At 57.2% G+C, this 17,243-nt stretch overlaps 2 protein-coding genes across 3 annotated transcripts in view; one reads left to right on the plus strand and one right to left on the minus strand.

Annotated features, from left to right (window-relative positions):
* The window catches only part of ZNF687 (zinc finger protein 687), a 48,560-nt gene extending 43,290 nt beyond the window's left edge, over window positions 1–5,270 (plus strand). For both annotated transcript variants that reach the window (XM_034756438.1, XM_034756439.1), the window contains exons 7-9: window positions 155–267; window positions 787–928; window positions 1,604–5,270. In XM_034756438.1, coding sequence (XP_034612329.1) covers window positions 155–267; window positions 787–928; window positions 1,604–2,077 — 729 coding nt within the window. In that variant the 3' untranslated portion in view covers window positions 2,078–5,270. The remainder of the gene's footprint in view (window positions 1–154; window positions 268–786; window positions 929–1,603) is intronic.
* Window positions 5,271–6,093: 823 nt separating this feature from the next.
* Window positions 6,094–17,243, minus strand: part of LOC117869530 (unconventional myosin-Ie-like) — a gene marked incomplete in the record, with an annotated part of 34,601 nt that continues 23,451 nt past the window's right edge. Inside the window, 14 exon segments of the mRNA XM_034756440.1 lie at window positions 6,094–7,665; window positions 8,845–9,026; window positions 9,523–9,718; window positions 10,246–10,326; window positions 10,524–10,681; window positions 11,293–11,439; window positions 11,718–11,863; window positions 12,278–12,447; window positions 13,809–13,923; window positions 14,206–14,350; window positions 14,911–15,009; window positions 15,350–15,456; window positions 16,302–16,383; window positions 16,835–16,920. Of these exon segments, the coding sequence (XP_034612331.1) occupies window positions 7,589–7,665; window positions 8,845–9,026; window positions 9,523–9,718; window positions 10,246–10,326; window positions 10,524–10,681; window positions 11,293–11,439; window positions 11,718–11,863; window positions 12,278–12,447; window positions 13,809–13,923; window positions 14,206–14,350; window positions 14,911–15,009; window positions 15,350–15,456; window positions 16,302–16,383; window positions 16,835–16,920 (1,791 nt within the window).

Consider the following 17,243-nt stretch of genomic DNA (forward strand, 5'->3'; position numbering starts at 1 on the left):
CGTCACCTTGACAAGTGACCCCTTCTCCATGCCTCAGTTTCCCCACCCGATAAAAGCCCCATGTAATGGGAGAAGGGGCTATCCGGTACACCTCAAGAATGGGCTGATGCAATGGCAGGGCATGTGGCATGACCTGTTCTCTTGCTTCTTCCAGTCGGTGAAGAAGTTCCCATGCCGTCTGTGCGAGCGTTCGTTTTGCTCCGCCCCCAGCCTCCGGAGACACGTGCGAGTGAACCACGAGGGGATCAAGCGAGTCTATCCCTGCCGGTACCGAGCTGCCTCCTCTCCTTCTGGTTTCGGGGGGCAAAAGGGCTCTAGCTCACTCCTCCCTTCCATCCGAAGCTCAGGATGGGAGGTGTTCATGCAGTCCGCAAGGCTGTCAGAGTGGGGGGAGGAGTGGTGCTCGGACTCCTGGGGATCTGTTCTCAGCTCCAGAAGGGGGAGTAAATTTAGTGCTCAGACTGGAGGCACTGGGTGGGTTGGACTCCTGATTTTCCTGCCCTGCTGTTGGGGAGAATGTGCTGTAGTGGTTAGAACAGGGGACTGGGGGTCGGGACTCCTGGGTTCCAGGCCTGGTTCTGCCACTGCCTTACTGTGTGACCTCCTGCTAGGAAACATCACTTCTCCAAGCCAGTTTCCCCAGGGGAGGTGGGCTTGACACCCACAGAGTGCTTTGAGATGGAAGCAGTAGACCAGGGCTAGGGGTCGTCTGTTGTTCACCTTCACCTCCAGTGGGCGAGGTGCCCGGGGGAGCCTCATTACCTGCCTGGCTCTGGTTCCTCCCAGGTACTGCACCGAAGGCAAACGCACCTTCAGCAGCCGGCTGATCCTGGAGAAGCACATTCAGGTGCGGCACGGGATAAAGGTGACAGACCAGACCAAGAGCCAAGAGGTGGTCATTGCCCGGACGGGACCCGGAAGCTTGCAGGTACGGGGCAGATGGATGCTCCCAGCTTTGAGGGAGTGGAGGCGGAGGGGTTAAAATAACTTCCAAACAATGCAGCCACCTCTTGGGGGGGGAACATGGCTGCCGTTAGAACAACCCACAGCAACGTAGTGCAATAAGTCAGGGCAGGAAGCAAAGAATCTCATCTCCAGGGGGGGTTTATGGAGATAGAACATCATTGAGCGCTAGCGGGATAGCTATGGGGCTCCTCCCTCAGCACCGTTCCCACTAGTGCATTCATCCTGGTCTGGCCCCATCTGAATCGCTTTGTGCAGCTCCCTGGCTTTTGGCTGGTGGTCTCCTGTTTGACTAGTTGGCTTGAGAGGCCGGCTGCAGCCGGGAATACAGAGCAGCAGCGTTTCAGAGGGGAGGCTGTGGAGTGAGTGTATTTAGGCCAAGGAGCGGATGAGGGCGGGGCTGAGTCCGCTGCCAGGGCTGGCCGATCGCGTGTTGGGATTTTTATCCAGCCAGAGAAGGGAGCCAAAGGATCATCTTGTCTGAGCTGCTTGGAGCTGCTCCTGTCCCCCGCCGTGAGGCACGGGAGGGACGTGTTCATTGCGTGGGGCCAGCCTTTGTCTGGCTCAGCCAGTTTAAGCGCACAGGGCCCAGGCCCTGCCCAGCATTAAGGGTCAAGCCTCTGCAAACTCCTCCCCACAGGTGTCCAGCAGGAAGCGGAAACTCTCCTCGGACGAGGGCGACTCGTGTAGTGAGGAGCCGGACAGCACCACGCCACCCTCCAAGAACCCCAAGGCGGACCGCAAAGCCCCCTTCCGCTGCCGCAAGTGCGGCTACGTGGCCTGCAGCGCGGCCGAGTTCCAGGAGCACATACCCCAGCACAGGACAGACGAGAGCTCCCACCAGTGCCGGGAGTGCGGCCTTTGCTTCACCTCCCAGGTCTCCCTCAACCGCCACCGCTTCATCACCCACAAGAAGAAGAAGGGGGCGGGGGAGGTGGAGGAGCCCAGCCCCCGCAGCGGCCACGAGGGAGGGGCCCAGCGCTCGGCCGACGGTAAACTCGTGTGCAAGGTGTGCGGGAAGTGCTTCGACACCCAGCTCAACCTGAAGACGCACTTCCGCACCCACGGCATGGCCTTCATCAGGGCCAGGCAGAACGTGAGCCCCGAGAACTAGGGGCGAGGGAGAGGGCAGCGCGTGTATATAATCTCTGCACAGAGCTTGTCGGCCGGCTCCCAGCTGGGCCCCCCCTCTCTGTGCACCGTTTCAGTATGTAGGTTGGATATGTAAAGCTGTGAAGAGAAACGAGATCCTTATTTATAAACCTAGAGGCACGTCGGACGGATCCGCTCTCCGGCTTCTCTCGGTTGGTGGCCCGGCTGAGGCCGACATGGGGCGGGGAATTGGGCTGGTTTACAGTTTAGGCAAGCAAGAGCTCAGCGAGGGCAGGAGTCGGAGGTCTAGCCTAGCTCTGAGACTACATGGGCAAGCAAACGGTTCATACGCTGCTCTGAATGATAACGAGGGACGCGGCCCGCTCTGTTCGCGAGCATGTGTTCGGATTGTCATGGGCGGTGGCTTCCCTTCATTGGAACAGGGCAGTTAGTCGTCCCTACCCAGCGTTGTCTCCCAGCTCAGAGGGGCAGCGCTCCGGTGCCAGGATGTTGTTTGCAGGCTCGGCTACTTAACGGCCACCTTTCCTGAGCCGTGTTTCAGCTCTTTCTGACGGGAGCTTCCCCCGCTTACTGGGAGTTTGCCTCTCCCACATTCGGACTTGTCCGAAGGGAGTCCTTTCTCTCCAGGAGCGCTGATGTGGGGACAGGTCGGGGAAGCCCCCAGCCGCCTCCTAGGACAGGGAACCGCCTGGGAATTTAAGTTACTGTTAAGATGTTCACAGCAGGATCCAACTTTTTTTGGTAATGTTGCTTATTTTGTATTTTCATCTGGAGCTCCGGGAAGAAATCTTGACCTGACTCTCGGTTAGTTGCCTGGTATCTTAACTGACAGCATCGATCCGAGTTTTTGTGGTTTGTTCACTAACTATATTCACCCACTGAATGCATGTGTTATGAATCCTCTTCACAGGTTCACTTGCACTAACTTAACGCGATTCTGGGTTTTGTACTAACTGAAATATATGTACAGGGTTGATGGCTGCAGGTGGCCTGGATTTAAAAGGAAACATTTGGCTATTAAGCTGCAGGTGACAAGCAGAACTGCACAACTCTGTGTGCGTGCGTGTGTGTGTATGTGTGTGTCTCTTGAAAATGAAAGCAATAACCTCAGGAAGTGAGGTCTGGCAGGGAAATGGACTGAGAGCCAGGGCAGTGCAGTTAACCCTGCATGTACTATATAAAGGGTGTCTGAGAAGCCAGAAACAGCTTAGTTTGATCCTTGCCTACCTCCCAAGGCAATCCCTCGAAATCACCGAGGGGTGATTAGTCCTGATTAATTTTCCCCACCCCCCTGCTAGCGTTTGTAACAGTCTTTGCTTGTGAGCTCTTCTCTCTTTACCAAGAAATGAACCAAGTTATCAGCAAATACTAAATCTCTTTACAGCCGCGAGGGTCAAAGAACAGTTGATCAAAAACAGAGATTTTGTTGCAGGTGGGGATTTTATTTTTGGGTGGGTGGGGGGAAAATCAGCACCCAAAAGGATGCACCCGAACCCCCCTTCCCCCAGATGTTATTGGTTGAGGGCTGGGCTTGAATCTTATCTGTGGGGTGAGGTGGAACTCTGTGGGCCCTGATCTGTGCTGCTGCTGCTGGGAAATGCTGTTTGCCCAGGTTGAGTAGTGAAGAACAGAAGGATCTGGGAACAGAAGAGGGTAGCGACCCCATTTCCTTCCTTGGGGCTGCCAAGAGAACTTGGATCTTCAATCCAAGGGAGTTGAGACTAGTCTGTTCAAAGCACCTGCCAGGGTTTTCCAACCTACCATGTCCTTAAAAGTCCCAGCTGGCTGTAAATAACCATGGTAATTTAGAGGGTAAGAGAACGTGCTTTGTTAGAAGCAGAAGGGGAAACGAAACCCTCTTTTAAAAAAATTATGCAGAATTCAGTTCTTAGATTGACATAGATGCTTTCATTCCCCACCCATACGCACCCACAGGCCCGTTGGACCGACACACACTTAAATCATGGCAGCTGGCATTGCAAACTCCGCAGGGCCTCAATCCAAGAGCCGCAGGAAAACCCCCCACCCCAGGCCAGATCCATTGATCAGAGCAAGCACTGCCCTGAAACTCCCCCTTTGGGTTCAGCCTTCATCTCCCCCTCCGCTTCGGGTTCTGGGTCCCTCATCTGCCAGTGCAGCACTTGCCACCCACTGCCAGCGCATTCCTGTACCACGTGACCAAGATCACAGCCAAGTTAAGGTCTCGGAAGCATATTTATAGCAGTTTTGGACCGCTAAATCATGTTTGGAAAAACGATTTCGACTTGTTTCGTTTGTTGCTTTGGCTTCTGTGTTTCAGTTACGGTGTTGTGTGAGTAATTCTTATTTCGGTAACTTAACTTTGGGTTATTTTTTTTAATGGTGAATAACTTTTAAACTGTGTGTAAAAAGTTCTGTAACATACACTAAAAAAAAAAAAAGCTACTGTTGTGATTTATTTTTTCTTGTTTAGAAAAAGGATTTGCTGTTTTTAAGTTCAACGGGATAACTTTCTTCCCCCTCCGAAGACGGTTCGGTTGAAAGGAACAAATGCGGTTGTTGTTGTTTTTAATTCATAGTAAACAATTTGTTTGATCCAAATGAATGTTTATGCAGCAGCATTTGAGGTTTTAAAAAAAAAAACACACAACCCCACACCTTTTACTGTATAAAACTGCAATCAAATATTCCCAATGCTTGTTGTTACAACCTGCCTTCCAACAGGGTCAGCGGCTGCAGTGGAGTGGTAACTATATTTTTAAGACATTTAGTTCCACTAGCAAGAGTAACCAAGCTGAAATGAAGGTAACTACATATTTTAAATTTCCTCCCAGTTTTTTGCTTTGTCTTAACTGTCTCTTCTCTCACCCCGAAAAACCCTACACTTTTTAAAAATGTATTCGCTTGGAGCTGTGAAAGTATAAATGCTGTTCAATAATATAGACGAACCTAAAGTTTCTACCGTTTTAGAGAGGAAGAAAAACAAATTGCTTTGTAATCTTTGGTGATCTTATTTCCCATGCACTTCAGTGCCTTTAGATTGACTTCTGTTTTAAAAAAAAAAAAAAAAAAAAAAGTGAGACTCTGCATTTTGTTTTTAGAGGGGGTTTGTGAACTGATGATTATGCTACATTAAAAATATGGGCACTGCAAAAGGCTCTCAGGTATTCTTTATTCTTGTAGTAATAATGCAATTAAAACTTTTAGTGGTTTAACTTCTGCTGTACATTGTGTTAATTAAATGGTTGCCACGGTTTTAACTAGACAGAGTCCCGTTCAAGGGAGTTGGTTTTGGGGCCTGGTTCTGAAGCCGGTTCCAAATGTGGGTCTACCCCTGTCATTCTGGCGTGTGTCACGTGGCCTGGGTACCAAATGGCTCACTGCCAAACTGGCTTGGTTTGTGTTGTGTTAAGGCATAGAGTGGGGGGCAGTCTTACCTCTTAACACACTATGTAAGAACCTGGAGGGATGTTACCTGCTGGGAACACGGTAATCCTGCAAAGACCGTATTTGCCTGGCAATAAGGGTTTAAAAATTGCATCTTTTTTGTATAGGCTTCAGGATCTTCCGGTGAGCAGCAGTACAATAAAAGGAGGGATGAACTTTGGCTGCAGGAAAGTAGAAGTGTGTTTTTTAAGGGCTAGCAAAGAGCTTGCTACACAGGCCAGCGTTCCCTCTATGCTACTACCGTTGAGCTAGTTAAAATTGGATTTGAACTACTGGTGCGTAGCAATTAGGCTGACTTTCGTCACCAGGGCAGGGCTCAGCTGAGCTGTTAAAGACTCTCTACGTACAGGATTTTTTGGAAACTTTCCCCCTTTAACCCAGGTATGTGGCATTTGCACTGTCTACATGTGAGTTTTGGGAGCTAGGGATGGGATGGTGTAGGAATGTAGTAGATAAATGTCCCAGAGGGACAGGACAGGTTGTGTATGAAGCTGGATTTTAAACCAGTGGTTCTCAAACCCCTCTCACACAGCAAGCCTCTGAGTGCGACCCCCTCCTAATAAATTAAAAACACTTTTGTATAAATTTAACACCATTATAAATGCTGGAGGCAAAGCGCGGTTTGGGGGTGGAGGCTGACAGCTCGTGACCCCCCCATGTAATAACCTTGCGACCCCCAGTTTGAGAACCCCTGCTTTAAACAGCAGTTTATTACCGGGACGCGGAGGGAGACGTCGGAACGATACAAGCTGCTGTCTTCGGTTTTTACAGAATATACAAAACTAGAGGATTTATACTGTCTGGGACTGAACTAAGGAAGAGGCTCGTTAAAGTCTCTTTCAGACAAGTAACGGGGTAGGAAACTTGCTGTTCTTTTAAGAAGATGGGTTTTCATTCTAGATTGCAGGCCGGTGGCTACACACGTCAAAGCAAACACTTGGGAATGAAAGCTCCCGGCAGTCTCAACACAGGGGAAATAATGTGATAATGCTGCCTTTTAAAAACAAATGACATCTGCCGCGGCTGGAGCAGCGTCCCTCTCCCCTGACACGGGCTTCAGCGTAGGCGACTCGTGTACCAGCCCAGTTCTGCCAGCCACTTGCTGCTGCCTTTGTTTGAAGGGAAAACTCATTCCACTATTTGCCTAGGGTTTTAGGAGCATCTGAGTCTTCCAGCTCTTACCTAGCTACCTGGGAATGGAGGGGACACCTCCCTGCAGAAGCCAAACCTCTGCTGGGTCAGGTAAAAAGCACAACACGTCAGCTGAACGTAACCCGGGAAACCTGCTCTTCGGTCATTCCACTGATGAGTTTCCTGTGTCCTACTCTGCCTGCCACAATGGTGCATTTGATTATGCAGCAGTTTTGATTACATGGTGCAATTGATTACATGGCAGTTTTCCTTTAGTAGTAGCTATTACCGAAGAGGAATTGGAGGCTTTCAAGGAAATCTCTGTAAGGGAGCCAGGCAGCCTTCTACTGCCCGCTGGCCTTGTCCAATAACACCTGAGAAGGTTCGGCTCCCCAGTTCAGAACGGGAGCTGATGAAAACATCGACTCAGCTTCCACCAGGCTGGCGATGTGCTCGCTTTGTCGGTACAGATTTGAGTTAAAAAGCTACAGCTGTTTTTGAAAGTGGAGTAGAGGTTAGTGTAGAAAATAAACCATCAATTTATTCTTTTTATACAGTTAAGGAGGAAGATTTTTTTTTTTTAACCCTGCGTAACAAGACCGAGCGGCTGGTCTTGTCCCGGTGAGTCCAAGCAGTAGGTGCTGGTTCCTGAGAAGGGAGGCCCAATGCCTGCTGAGTTGCTCCTCATTCAGGAGGACAGACAGGCTAACCTGCATCCTCCCCCATGCACCCCAGAGCAGAAGGAAGGCAACTCACTGGGGGGCTAAGATTCAGAGGAAGAGGGCTCAACGTGATCCAATTGTCATCCTCCCACTCAATTGCCTTAAATTAGTGGCCTCAGTCGAGCCCGGCAGCAATCTATAATCCAGGAGCAAGGCTGATTGGATCCTGCAGACACATCTCTTCCCTCCTCGATCCCCGGGTCAGAATCAGAGCAATGAAGCTGGCACGTCCATCAGAGTTTTTCCACATAGTTCCCAGGGAACAGCCCTTCTTTCCCTCGTATCCTGCCCCGCCACCAGCCTGAGGGGTCTGAAAAGGAAAAGAGGGCAGGCAGCAGTCACCACCAACGGTACAGAGAGATTGATCAACCCTGTCATTAGCTTGTCTCAAGTGTGATGGGGTAGCAGCCGCATCCACGTCCTACCACGAACTGGTGCTTGCAATGCAAAGCATGGATAAAATGCTACCCAGTCAGCCTGGTAGCGATTGTGGTCAGGCTGCAGGTCCAGACTGGGGAGAGATTTCTGATTGTAGGCACCCCTACCCCTGCAGCAAAAGACAAGAGAGCCAGCAGCTGGAAACTAGATAAAACCTGACTGGAAAGAAGCTGCTCGTTTTGAACCGTGAGCGCTCTAAAAACTATGCTCTGGTTCAAAGAGGAACTTGGGCCTAGCATGACGCGAGTTGTGTTACACAGGAGCTCAGCTGAGATTATCATCATCATCCCGTGTAGCTTTAAGAGCTGCACCCAGCACTGAGTGCACAAGGGCAGGCCCCCAAGGCTGAGTTAATAGCCCAGATCTTTAGTGGCGCTGATGTTTTCCAAAACTGCAGCTTAACACCATCAGCACAGGAGAATCCACCAGCCACTACTTGGAGCCCTCACAAGCTGGAGCAGGGGAGGCCTCTCTCAGGGCACAGCAGAGCACCTGTCAGCTGCAGGAGAAGGTTTGCAGCTGAAGTTCCTGAGTGGCCGAGTTGGGGGCTGTCAGCCAGGAGCACCAGGCCAGCTGTTTGGGCATGCAAACCCCTCTCCTCAGCACAGCGTTGCTGCGGGGCTGGTGTCTGCCCATCCCTTCCTCAGCTTGCCCCATGCAGCGGAGGGGGAGCAAGGTTCAGAGCTTGCGGTGCCGAGGGATCTAAGCTACACATGCTCCCGTGACACGTAAAGTTCTCGCTGGGGTATTTTTTAACCTTGTTGGGCAGCATCTCTTTGCACTGACAAGTTGAGGGGGCCCAACGCCTTAAGGCGGGTGGGGGAGATGTGGGAGTTGGAGGCCTGGTTCTCAAGTTCCAGTGATCGGAACAAAGCTGGAAATGGAACCCAGGAGTCCTGGCTCCCAATCCCCTTTGTGGCAGCCTAGTCACACCCCTCCTCAGCCCTTACTCTAACCACTCACCCCCCCTCCCTTCGAGGAGTACCTGCCTCCCCCCATTGCTGGAGGAGGGGTGGGCAGGTCCAGAGGCAGGCGGGGGGAGTCCACTTACCTTCTGTAATGAGTTCAATGTACTCGTCGGCATTGAAGCTGAGCTCATCTGTGTCCTGGGCATCGTAGGCGTAGAGGGTGCGGCACTGGGGCAGGCGGGGCTGGGGCTTTGGCTTGGGTTTGGGTTTGGCTCGGCCGCCTCCGGGGATGGGCTTGGCTTCTTTGGAGAGCCTCCGCTGCCAGCTAAGGAGAAGGGAGGAGGAGATCAGCCCGCTGCATTCCTCCACCTGTGGGGGCTGGTGCTTTAAACCCAGAGGTGCTCCAGCAGAGCCCTTAGGAGCCAGGGCTCCCTGCGGGACCTCCCAAGCAGAGCACCCCTGCCTGGCACCAGCGAGGGGAAAGGCAGCGCCTCTCCCGTCCCCTCTGGACTAGCCCAGCCCGGAGCCAGCCAGGCTCTGTGAGGCTGCCATCTAGCGGGTGCTGGGGGGAAGCCAAACACACAGCTCTGGAGAAGGCAGCAGAGGCACAAAGGCCGCAGCTGGGCCAGGCAGGGCAGTGATTCATGCAGGGGGCTCCTGGCTTGGCTCGAGGAAGGGGGAGCAGGAGGCATTCGGTGCTGGAGTCTCCCTGCACCCCTGGCTTCTGCTGCCAGGTTGGGGCTGGAGCCAGGCTCCCCTGTGTTCCGGGTTAACCCTCAGCCAGGGCCCCGTGACCTGACCCAGCACCCTGGGGCACTTACCCGGCCACGCCCTGGTCCGGCACGTTCATGAAGTCTAGGTTGAGCTGGGCAGGGAAGGCTTTGGCCCTGGGGCTGGCTCCATGCCTAGGCAGCGTGGGCTGTTCCATGCTGCCCTGCCGGGCGATGGAGAGACGGTGCTGGAGAGGGGCCCGGGAGCCAGCGCTGCTATGCCGGCTGGTGTCGATCCTCTCTCTGCCTGGAATGGGGCGGGGAGGGGGGAAGAGAGTCACTTGGAGCTGAAGGAACCCAGGCATCCTGCAGCGGGAACCCTCCCTGGCCGGGGTGGGGGAGAGAGAATTAACCCTTTCATTCCGGGCACCTCCTGGGGCCGCCTCTACTGCACCTGCTACTGCCCCCGAAGGGAAGAGGGCAGCTGCTGACCTGCGACCTCCAAACCTCTATTAACCCTTCCTGTGCTGTACAACCAGGCAGCGCTGACCAAGGGGAGGATGGGTCCCGATCCCCTTGAATGCATGGCCCTGGCCAGAGTCCAGCTCCTGAGGGTTGGGGCTTGGGTGGGGTGTCTGTAGGCCCCCATGGAAAGCAGCCGAGCTGGCCCTGTGGGCACGCTGAGGAAAGCACCCTGTAGCCATATCTCTTCCCCCCCACCCTCCCACCCCAGTAGGGTGATGGATGGTACATGTGGGGCGATGGGATGCTTTGGACTCATCTGCCCCAGCGATCCCCCCAGCCCACCCCCATGCTGCAAGAGGAGCCTTGTACCTGCCGCAGGGGGGTAGTTCCGGCCGGGGATGCTGCTGCGGTTCAGGTACCTGCTCTTCCTGGTGTCCCTCCGTGTGGGCCCTGCAGTGGGAACGATCACGATTAGCCCCCCCGTGTGCTCTTCCCCTTAGCCCTCCCCGCAGCCCCAGGGAAGGATTGTCCCCCGAGGAGTCGTGTCCAGGGCTCTGCCCGCTCGAGATCAGGTCCCATCCGCAGCGGGACTCTGCCGCCACCAGCGAGGGCTCACAGCCCGTTCCCCACTGCCCGCAGACACTCACGCGCGTTCCTGGGCAGCCCGGGCCCGATGCTGACGATCAGCACCTTCCCGTTGTTCCGGAGCAGCGCCACGTCGCCCTGGCAGATCTGGAACTGGATCTGGCGAGAGCCTGCTGCCCCCCAGGGGCCCCAGCCGTCCTTCTTGACCTTGAACTGCAGCCTGGGGGAGGAGGGGGAGAGAACGGAGCGGGAGTGAAACCAGAGGCTGAGATAAGCAGGTGGGAAAGCACTGGACTCAGCAGGCCCCCAGCACGGGGAAGGAGACAGGGAGCCAGGCCCCAGCGCAGGGAAGTTTTGTGGCAGCCCTTGGTACCGGTACCAAGCAACCAGCCGCACATCGCCATATGAGACCCAGTCCCCACCTCAAACCAGGGGCCCGCACTCAACCCAGGGGCAGGAATAGAACCCGGGAGTCCTGACACACCCCCACCCCCTTTAATTAGACCCCATTTTCAGACTGTAAGCTCCTTGGGGCAGAGGCTGGCTCTTTGCTCTGTTTGTACAGCGCCTAGCGCCGTAATCCATGGCTGGGGCTGCAAAGTGCTATGGGTAGATAGGAATAGTTCCCCTCCGAGGGCTGGGAATGGAACCCAGGAGTCCGGACTCCCAGCCATCCCTGCTCTAAGCACCCCTCATTCCAGGGCAGGGAGAAGAACCCAGGAGTCCGGGTTCTCCCGGCCCCCTCCCCCCCCCACCTGCTAGTAACCAAACACTGCGGCCTGGGCCAGCTCTGCCCAGCGGGGCCCCCTGCTGGCAGCAGCGTGGACTCACTGGTTGCTGAACTTCACGGACAGCGGCTGGCGGGTCCTCTCCTCGTAGCGTTTACACAGCAGGCTCAGCAACTCCGTCTTGAAGACGGACTCCAGGACGCTGTCGTACTGCGGCTCGTGGATGATGAGGAAGTCGTCCTGCAAGGTGCTGCCGGGGGTGGGGGAAGCAGAGGCTGCGTCAGCCGCAGGCATGCTCCCCACGCTCTCTCCGAGGCCGGAGCCAGCTGGGGGCGGTGCCCGCGGGCTGCTCGGGGCACTGGCTCTGGCCAGGGCAGAGGAGATGCACGAAGCAGAGCGGTCTCCGGAGCAGGCCTGGTGCTGGCCGCGTGAGAGGCGGCTCTGGTTGAGCCCAGCTAGGGAAGCAGCCTGGTGCTGCAGCCCCCGGAGCAGGGCTTGGCCCCCCAGGGACAGCCACTGGGCTCCTACCTCAGAGACACCGACTGGATCCTCTCCAGCTCCACCTGCCGCTTCAGCACCTCCTTGATCGTCCCCTTCTCGGGGCCCTGCTTCACCTTCTCCCGCCCGATGAGGTACAGGAAGCGGGGCGTCAGGATCAGGTCCCGCTTCACCGTCTGCGTGGGGGGAGAGAAAGGCTGAGCAGGGGGCCAATGGAGGGAGGCAGGAGCACGGGGGAGCCAAGGGGGGCAGGGACGTGAGGCAGGGAACGTGCGGTGGGGCAAGCCCAGCAGAGCCTGGGGGCCGGCAGCACACATTGGTGCGTGGCCTGGGGTAGGATGGAGACAAGCACTTGGGGGAGCAAAAAAAGTGGGGAGGAGGTGGAGGGGGAAGGGCTGAGAGGAAATGGGGGAGCAGAGCCCAGCCCACAGGCAGCAAGAGGGAGGCTGGCGGGGGGCTGCAGGGAGCCGGTGCAGGGGGAGAGCAGAGCCTGGCCCTGGGGCAGGAGGGGAGCTGGGGGTGGGGGAGAAGAGCAGAGCCCGGTCCTACCGTGGGCAACAGAGGGGGCCGGCGGGGGGCCCCGCGCTCACCTTGAAGCGCCGGTCGTACTTGATGACGGTGTCGGCGAAGTCCACGCGGTCGCGCCGGCCCACGAAGCGCCGCAGCTCGGGCCGGCTCTCCAGCCCGATGTAGTCGCCCACGAAGTTGCGGTTGAGGCTGTTGCGCCGGCGCTCCTTCTTGTTCAGCAGGATGTTGGAGGCTTTGGGAGGGGGAGATAGGGGGGCACTCGGAGTCAGACCTTAACAAGTGGGGGGGGGGGGATCCCCCTCCCCCCCCACCCCGACTCTGGCTCAGGCCTCGTCCACACTGGGATGGATTCCAAGTGCTGGACTCAGGTCCCAGACAGGACCATTGTGCCCAGTCAGTCCGACCCCCTGGGCACCACCGGCCAGAGCCCTGCCCCCAGGTAACTCCCGCAGCAGAGCTCAGAGAGCAACATCCGATCTGGATTGAAAAATTGTCAGCGATACCGAATCCCCCGGCCCCTGGGGAAACGGAGCCCAGCGTTCATTCCTCTCCCTGCTGGAAACCTACGCGTCCTTTCCGGCCGGAATTTGTCTCGCTTCAGATTCCAGCCCCTGGAGCGTGTTCGACCTTTCTCTGCTAGACTGAAGAGCCCGTTATTAAAGACTTGTTCCCCACGTAGGTAATTAGCAACTGGGATCCAGTTGCCCCTAATCCCTCTGTGTTAAACTAAATCGATTGAGCTCCTTGCGTCTCTCACTCTAATCCTTTAATCCTCCTCGTGGCTCTTCTCTGGCCGCTCTCCAATTTACTAACCTCCTTCTCAAGGGGTGGGCACCAGAACTGGACTCTGTCCTGCCCGGTCCAGCTGGTGTCCCAGGGGGGACAAATTTTAGCCCGCAATCACTGATCGAGGCAGCAATAGTGGAGCTGAGGTGGGGGGAGGGTAATGGGGCATTGGTGGGGCCACTTTCAATTTACATTCATTGCCACACGTACACCTAAATGTTACCGGAGGGGGGGAGTTTCCCAGGGTGGACAAGGCCGTACGCCTTTGTCCCACTCACAGGCACTCTCAGTTCACCTGGAGTCCATCCCTTACCAACAGGAGCCACCGCTGATCCAGCCTCAGAGCATGGGGGTCATGCCGGCTTACCCAGGCCCGTGTACGTGTGTACGCCCCCCCCATGCACAGCAATCAATGGAGGGGATGGCTGCATCGCTCAATAGGGAAACCTCAGGATTGCTGCCACCTCCAGGAGCAGAAGGAAGGCGGGGCGGGTTTTGAGGACGACCCTGGGCAAGTCACTGCAGCTCTGGGCCTCAGTTTCCCCAACTGGAAAGCGAGGGCAATGCTCCGTCCTTTCTCCCAGCCTGGGTCTATTCAGCACGTGAGTGCCAAGCTGCAGGAACCGTCTCCAGCCTTGTGTCCGTGCAGCGTCCGGCACATCCGGGCCCTGCTCTCCGTTCAGGCCTCTAGGCACTACCGTAATGCACCTGATATCTAAGCAGTGGCTGGAGGTGGCCGGGCCCAATTCTGATTTTCCCCAGGGCTGGGCAATGAGAGGGTGTGAAGGGACGGTGCACGGGACCCACCTTCCTCCCTCATGCGGATGTACTTGCGCACGGCCACATGCTTGCGCCAGGCCTTCTGGATGACCCGGGCGTATCCGTCGTAACGCCGCTCCCGCATCTCCTCCAGCAGGAACAGCTGTAGGGGCAGGGAGCACCGGCTTAGGAGGGCTGCCAGGTGATTCCCGCCCCCACATCCCCAAATGCACGCCAGGCCCAGCCTCCCTAATCCCCACCTGGGAGCCAGCCCCCTGCTCTGCAGAGTGACAGCCCCCCTCCCTCACTCAGCAACTTCAGGGCCTGGCCCCTCCACGACTCCAGGGACTGCCTCCCCCATTGGTCTCGCCCCCACCACCAACTTCAGCGACTCTCGCCCCCCACCCCGAGGAGGTCAGTCCCCCCACCCCACCCCACCACTCACCGACTCCGGGGCCTTGATGAAAACCTTGCTCTGGCCCAGCTGGTACTGGTCTGGGTCCATGTTGACGGAGCGCAGCAGGTGCACCACGCCCTGCTTCTCGTCCCCCCGCCAGGCAGGCCATGTCTCGGGGGTGAGGATGGCGTACCTGGGGGGAGAAAGGTTGTCCTAGGGGCTCAGTAAGAGAGCAGGGGGGTTCGGGGAGGAGCTGTGGAGGGACGTCTCCCAGAGGCAGCAGCTGGCACTCTGCCCTCCAGGGGCAGCCCCCCGGTATCCAGCGAGACGGGGTGCGATGCAGGGAAACCCTGGCCTTGCCCCCGGCACGGTTCCTGGACCAGAGCCTCCCTGCTGAGCCCACGTGGCATCACACAAGCCATCAGAGCAGCCACCACCCTCATGGGCTGGCCCCCGGCGCTGGGATCGAACCAGGGGCCTCCAGAGCCCACAGCACGAGCCTCTGCGCTGAGGGGCTCCAGACTCAGCTGCCTCTGACACGGAGCAGCCACGGGAGGCAGAGGTGACCCAGGGCCACTAAAGCAGCCATGGGGAGGACCCCTGCGTCAGCATGACTCATATCTGCCTCCCTCCCCGTTCCCTATTGGAGGGACCCCGTCTCCTCCCCCCGGTGCCCCTTCCCATAGCGCCAGCGGCAATAGGCCGAGGCTTGTGCCCCATCTCCTCCCTGGCCCATGGGACGGCAGCTCCTACCTCTGCAGGAACTTCTGGAAGAGCCGCCGGTAGGCGTAGCCCGCCCGGCGCACCCGGATGTTCTCCCGCAGGCCCAGGTATTCCACCTGGTGCTTCACCCTGGAGGAAGCCGGAGGGGGGAGGGGGAAGAGAGACAGGTCTGAGCAAGGGAAGGGTAACCAGACACCCTGCTCCCCCACCCGTCTCCTCCTGGCTGGGCAGCAGATCCCGTCCATGGAGGGAAATGAGGGCCCAGCCGCCCCCAGAGCTGGGAGCTGGAGGCACCTGGAGAGGCCGACCGGCCCTACAGGGCAGGGAACAGTCTGGAAAGGGATGAAGGGGAAACGCTCCGGGGGCCGAGGGTGGAATGGCCAAAGGCTGGGAGTGAGGGGGTTGGGGGGCAGGAACAGCAGCTGCCCAAGGGGGAAGGGCGGAGCAGCCCCTGGCTCGTGGCCCCCACCTGCTCTCCTCCCAGTCGCGGGGTCTCTTGGTCTCGTTGGGTTTGATGCAGCGGATGTAGTGGGGGGTACACTTCGTCAGGGTGCTCACCAGGTCGTTTGCTTGTTTCTTCAAAGGAACAAACCAACTTAAGCCCCAAAAGATGGAGGGTTTCTATGGTAACCAGACCCCCCACCCGTACTCCCCACCTCCATCCACCCCTTCCCCCCTTCATCCTTTAAATGGGGTCACAGCTAATATGGCTGCCGAGCTAGACACTTAGATACCAGGGTGATGGGCGGCCGTATTACCCCTCTGATGACAGAGACATCCCACTGCTACAGTGGAGTCGCATCGTACGCGGGGGTTAGGTTCTAAAGTCAGCGCGTAAAGCGAAAATCGCGTATAGTCAAAATTACCATTGCGTGTAATAGCAGGTGGAATTGCCCACACTACAGGTACAGTATTTAAATTATTTTTCTCTTTTTTTTTTTTTTGCCGAGCGCGTAGAGTTAAAATCGTGTAAGTTGAATTCGCATATGATGCGACTCCCCTGTACTATAATAAAGCTCAGATCTACTGTCCCATGTTTCGATAGCACCTCCCCCAATCTCTCAAACCCCGCCCCCTTACTAAAAGACCCAGCCAGGGATCGCTGAAATGCAGCTAGCTCTGGGGTGGGGCGCAGCCGCTGTCTGGCAGCGCTAGGCATCCTGTGTCCAATGGAAACTGTAGGAGGGTTGGGGGGGGCAGTGGGGGATAAGACAGCTGAGCATCATTAGCCAAAAACCAGCTGAGCGGTGAGGGGGAAATCTGCCAAGTGGAGCTCCAGAAGCTGCCCCAGCCCCTCCAGCACAGGAGCCAGAATAATCCCCCGATAGCTCCAACTGGCCGGGGGGAGGCCCAGAGATGAAGCAGTGAGATCTCCATGCTGGGAAGGGATGGGGCTGCTCCCCCCAGCCTCCCTCAGATACCTTGATCTTGCTCCCGGCTGTAGTGGGGCGCCCTTTCTTCTCAGCGTTGATGTTCTCAGGAAAGCGGTCTCGGATGAAGAGGCTAAGGTGGGGAGGGAGGGAAATGATGTCAGTGCCCTGTGGGGCAGGGAGGTTTGGGGAGGGACTGGCTGGGATATGGAGCCTTTTGCCCTCTCCGTTGCCAGCTGGAGGCCAGCCCGGGAGCAACCCAGCATGGGACGAGTTTGTTGGGCCTCAGCTCAGGTACAAGGGGACGAGCGTCCACAGCATAAAACCCACCGTGCCATTCAGCCGTCTCCTCAGCAGCGGGGCCAGGGACTGCCATCCCCCCACCCCCACCCCCAAGGGCCGCCTCCAGGGCAGGGTAATTGTAACGGATACATAACCCAAAGCAATGAAAACATTCAGCGCTAATCAGCGGTACATCCTAAAGCAGCAAAGCTGGGGATAGAACCCAGGTGTCCTGCCTCCCAGGCCCCCCTGCTCTAACCACTGGCCTGCACTGCCCTCCCGGCCCAGGGGGTGGCACTCACAGCTCACTGCTCTGCATCAGCTCGATGAGGTCGGTGAAGAGCACGTCGCGGTTTCGCTCACAGAATCCCTCCACGTCGTAGGAGACCTGAGGGCCGGAGAGCCGGGGTCTCAGGCAGCAGCCCAGGGAACAGCTTGAAGCCGGCGTGCTGGGGGGCTCCCTTACACAGCCTCCCCGAGGGGAATGAGCCCCTCCCCATCACAGAGCCCACGTCCGCCATCCCCCCCAGAGGAGCCCAGCCCGGAGCCAGGCCAGCCATGGCCAGGGAGCGCCAGCCTGGGGCACGCGCAGGGGGACGGGACACACCAAAGGCCTAGAATACGCAGCTACTGGGGCAAAGCACCAGGTTCCCCCCCCCCCCCCCCCCCCCCCACCCCCCCCCGCCCCTCCCCCCCCCCCCCCCCCCCCCC

The sequence above is a fragment of the Trachemys scripta genome, chromosome 24, assembly GCF_013100865.1.
Source record: "Trachemys scripta elegans isolate TJP31775 chromosome 24, CAS_Tse_1.0, whole genome shotgun sequence".
Classification (NCBI taxonomy): Eukaryota; Metazoa; Chordata; order Testudines; family Emydidae; genus Trachemys; species Trachemys scripta.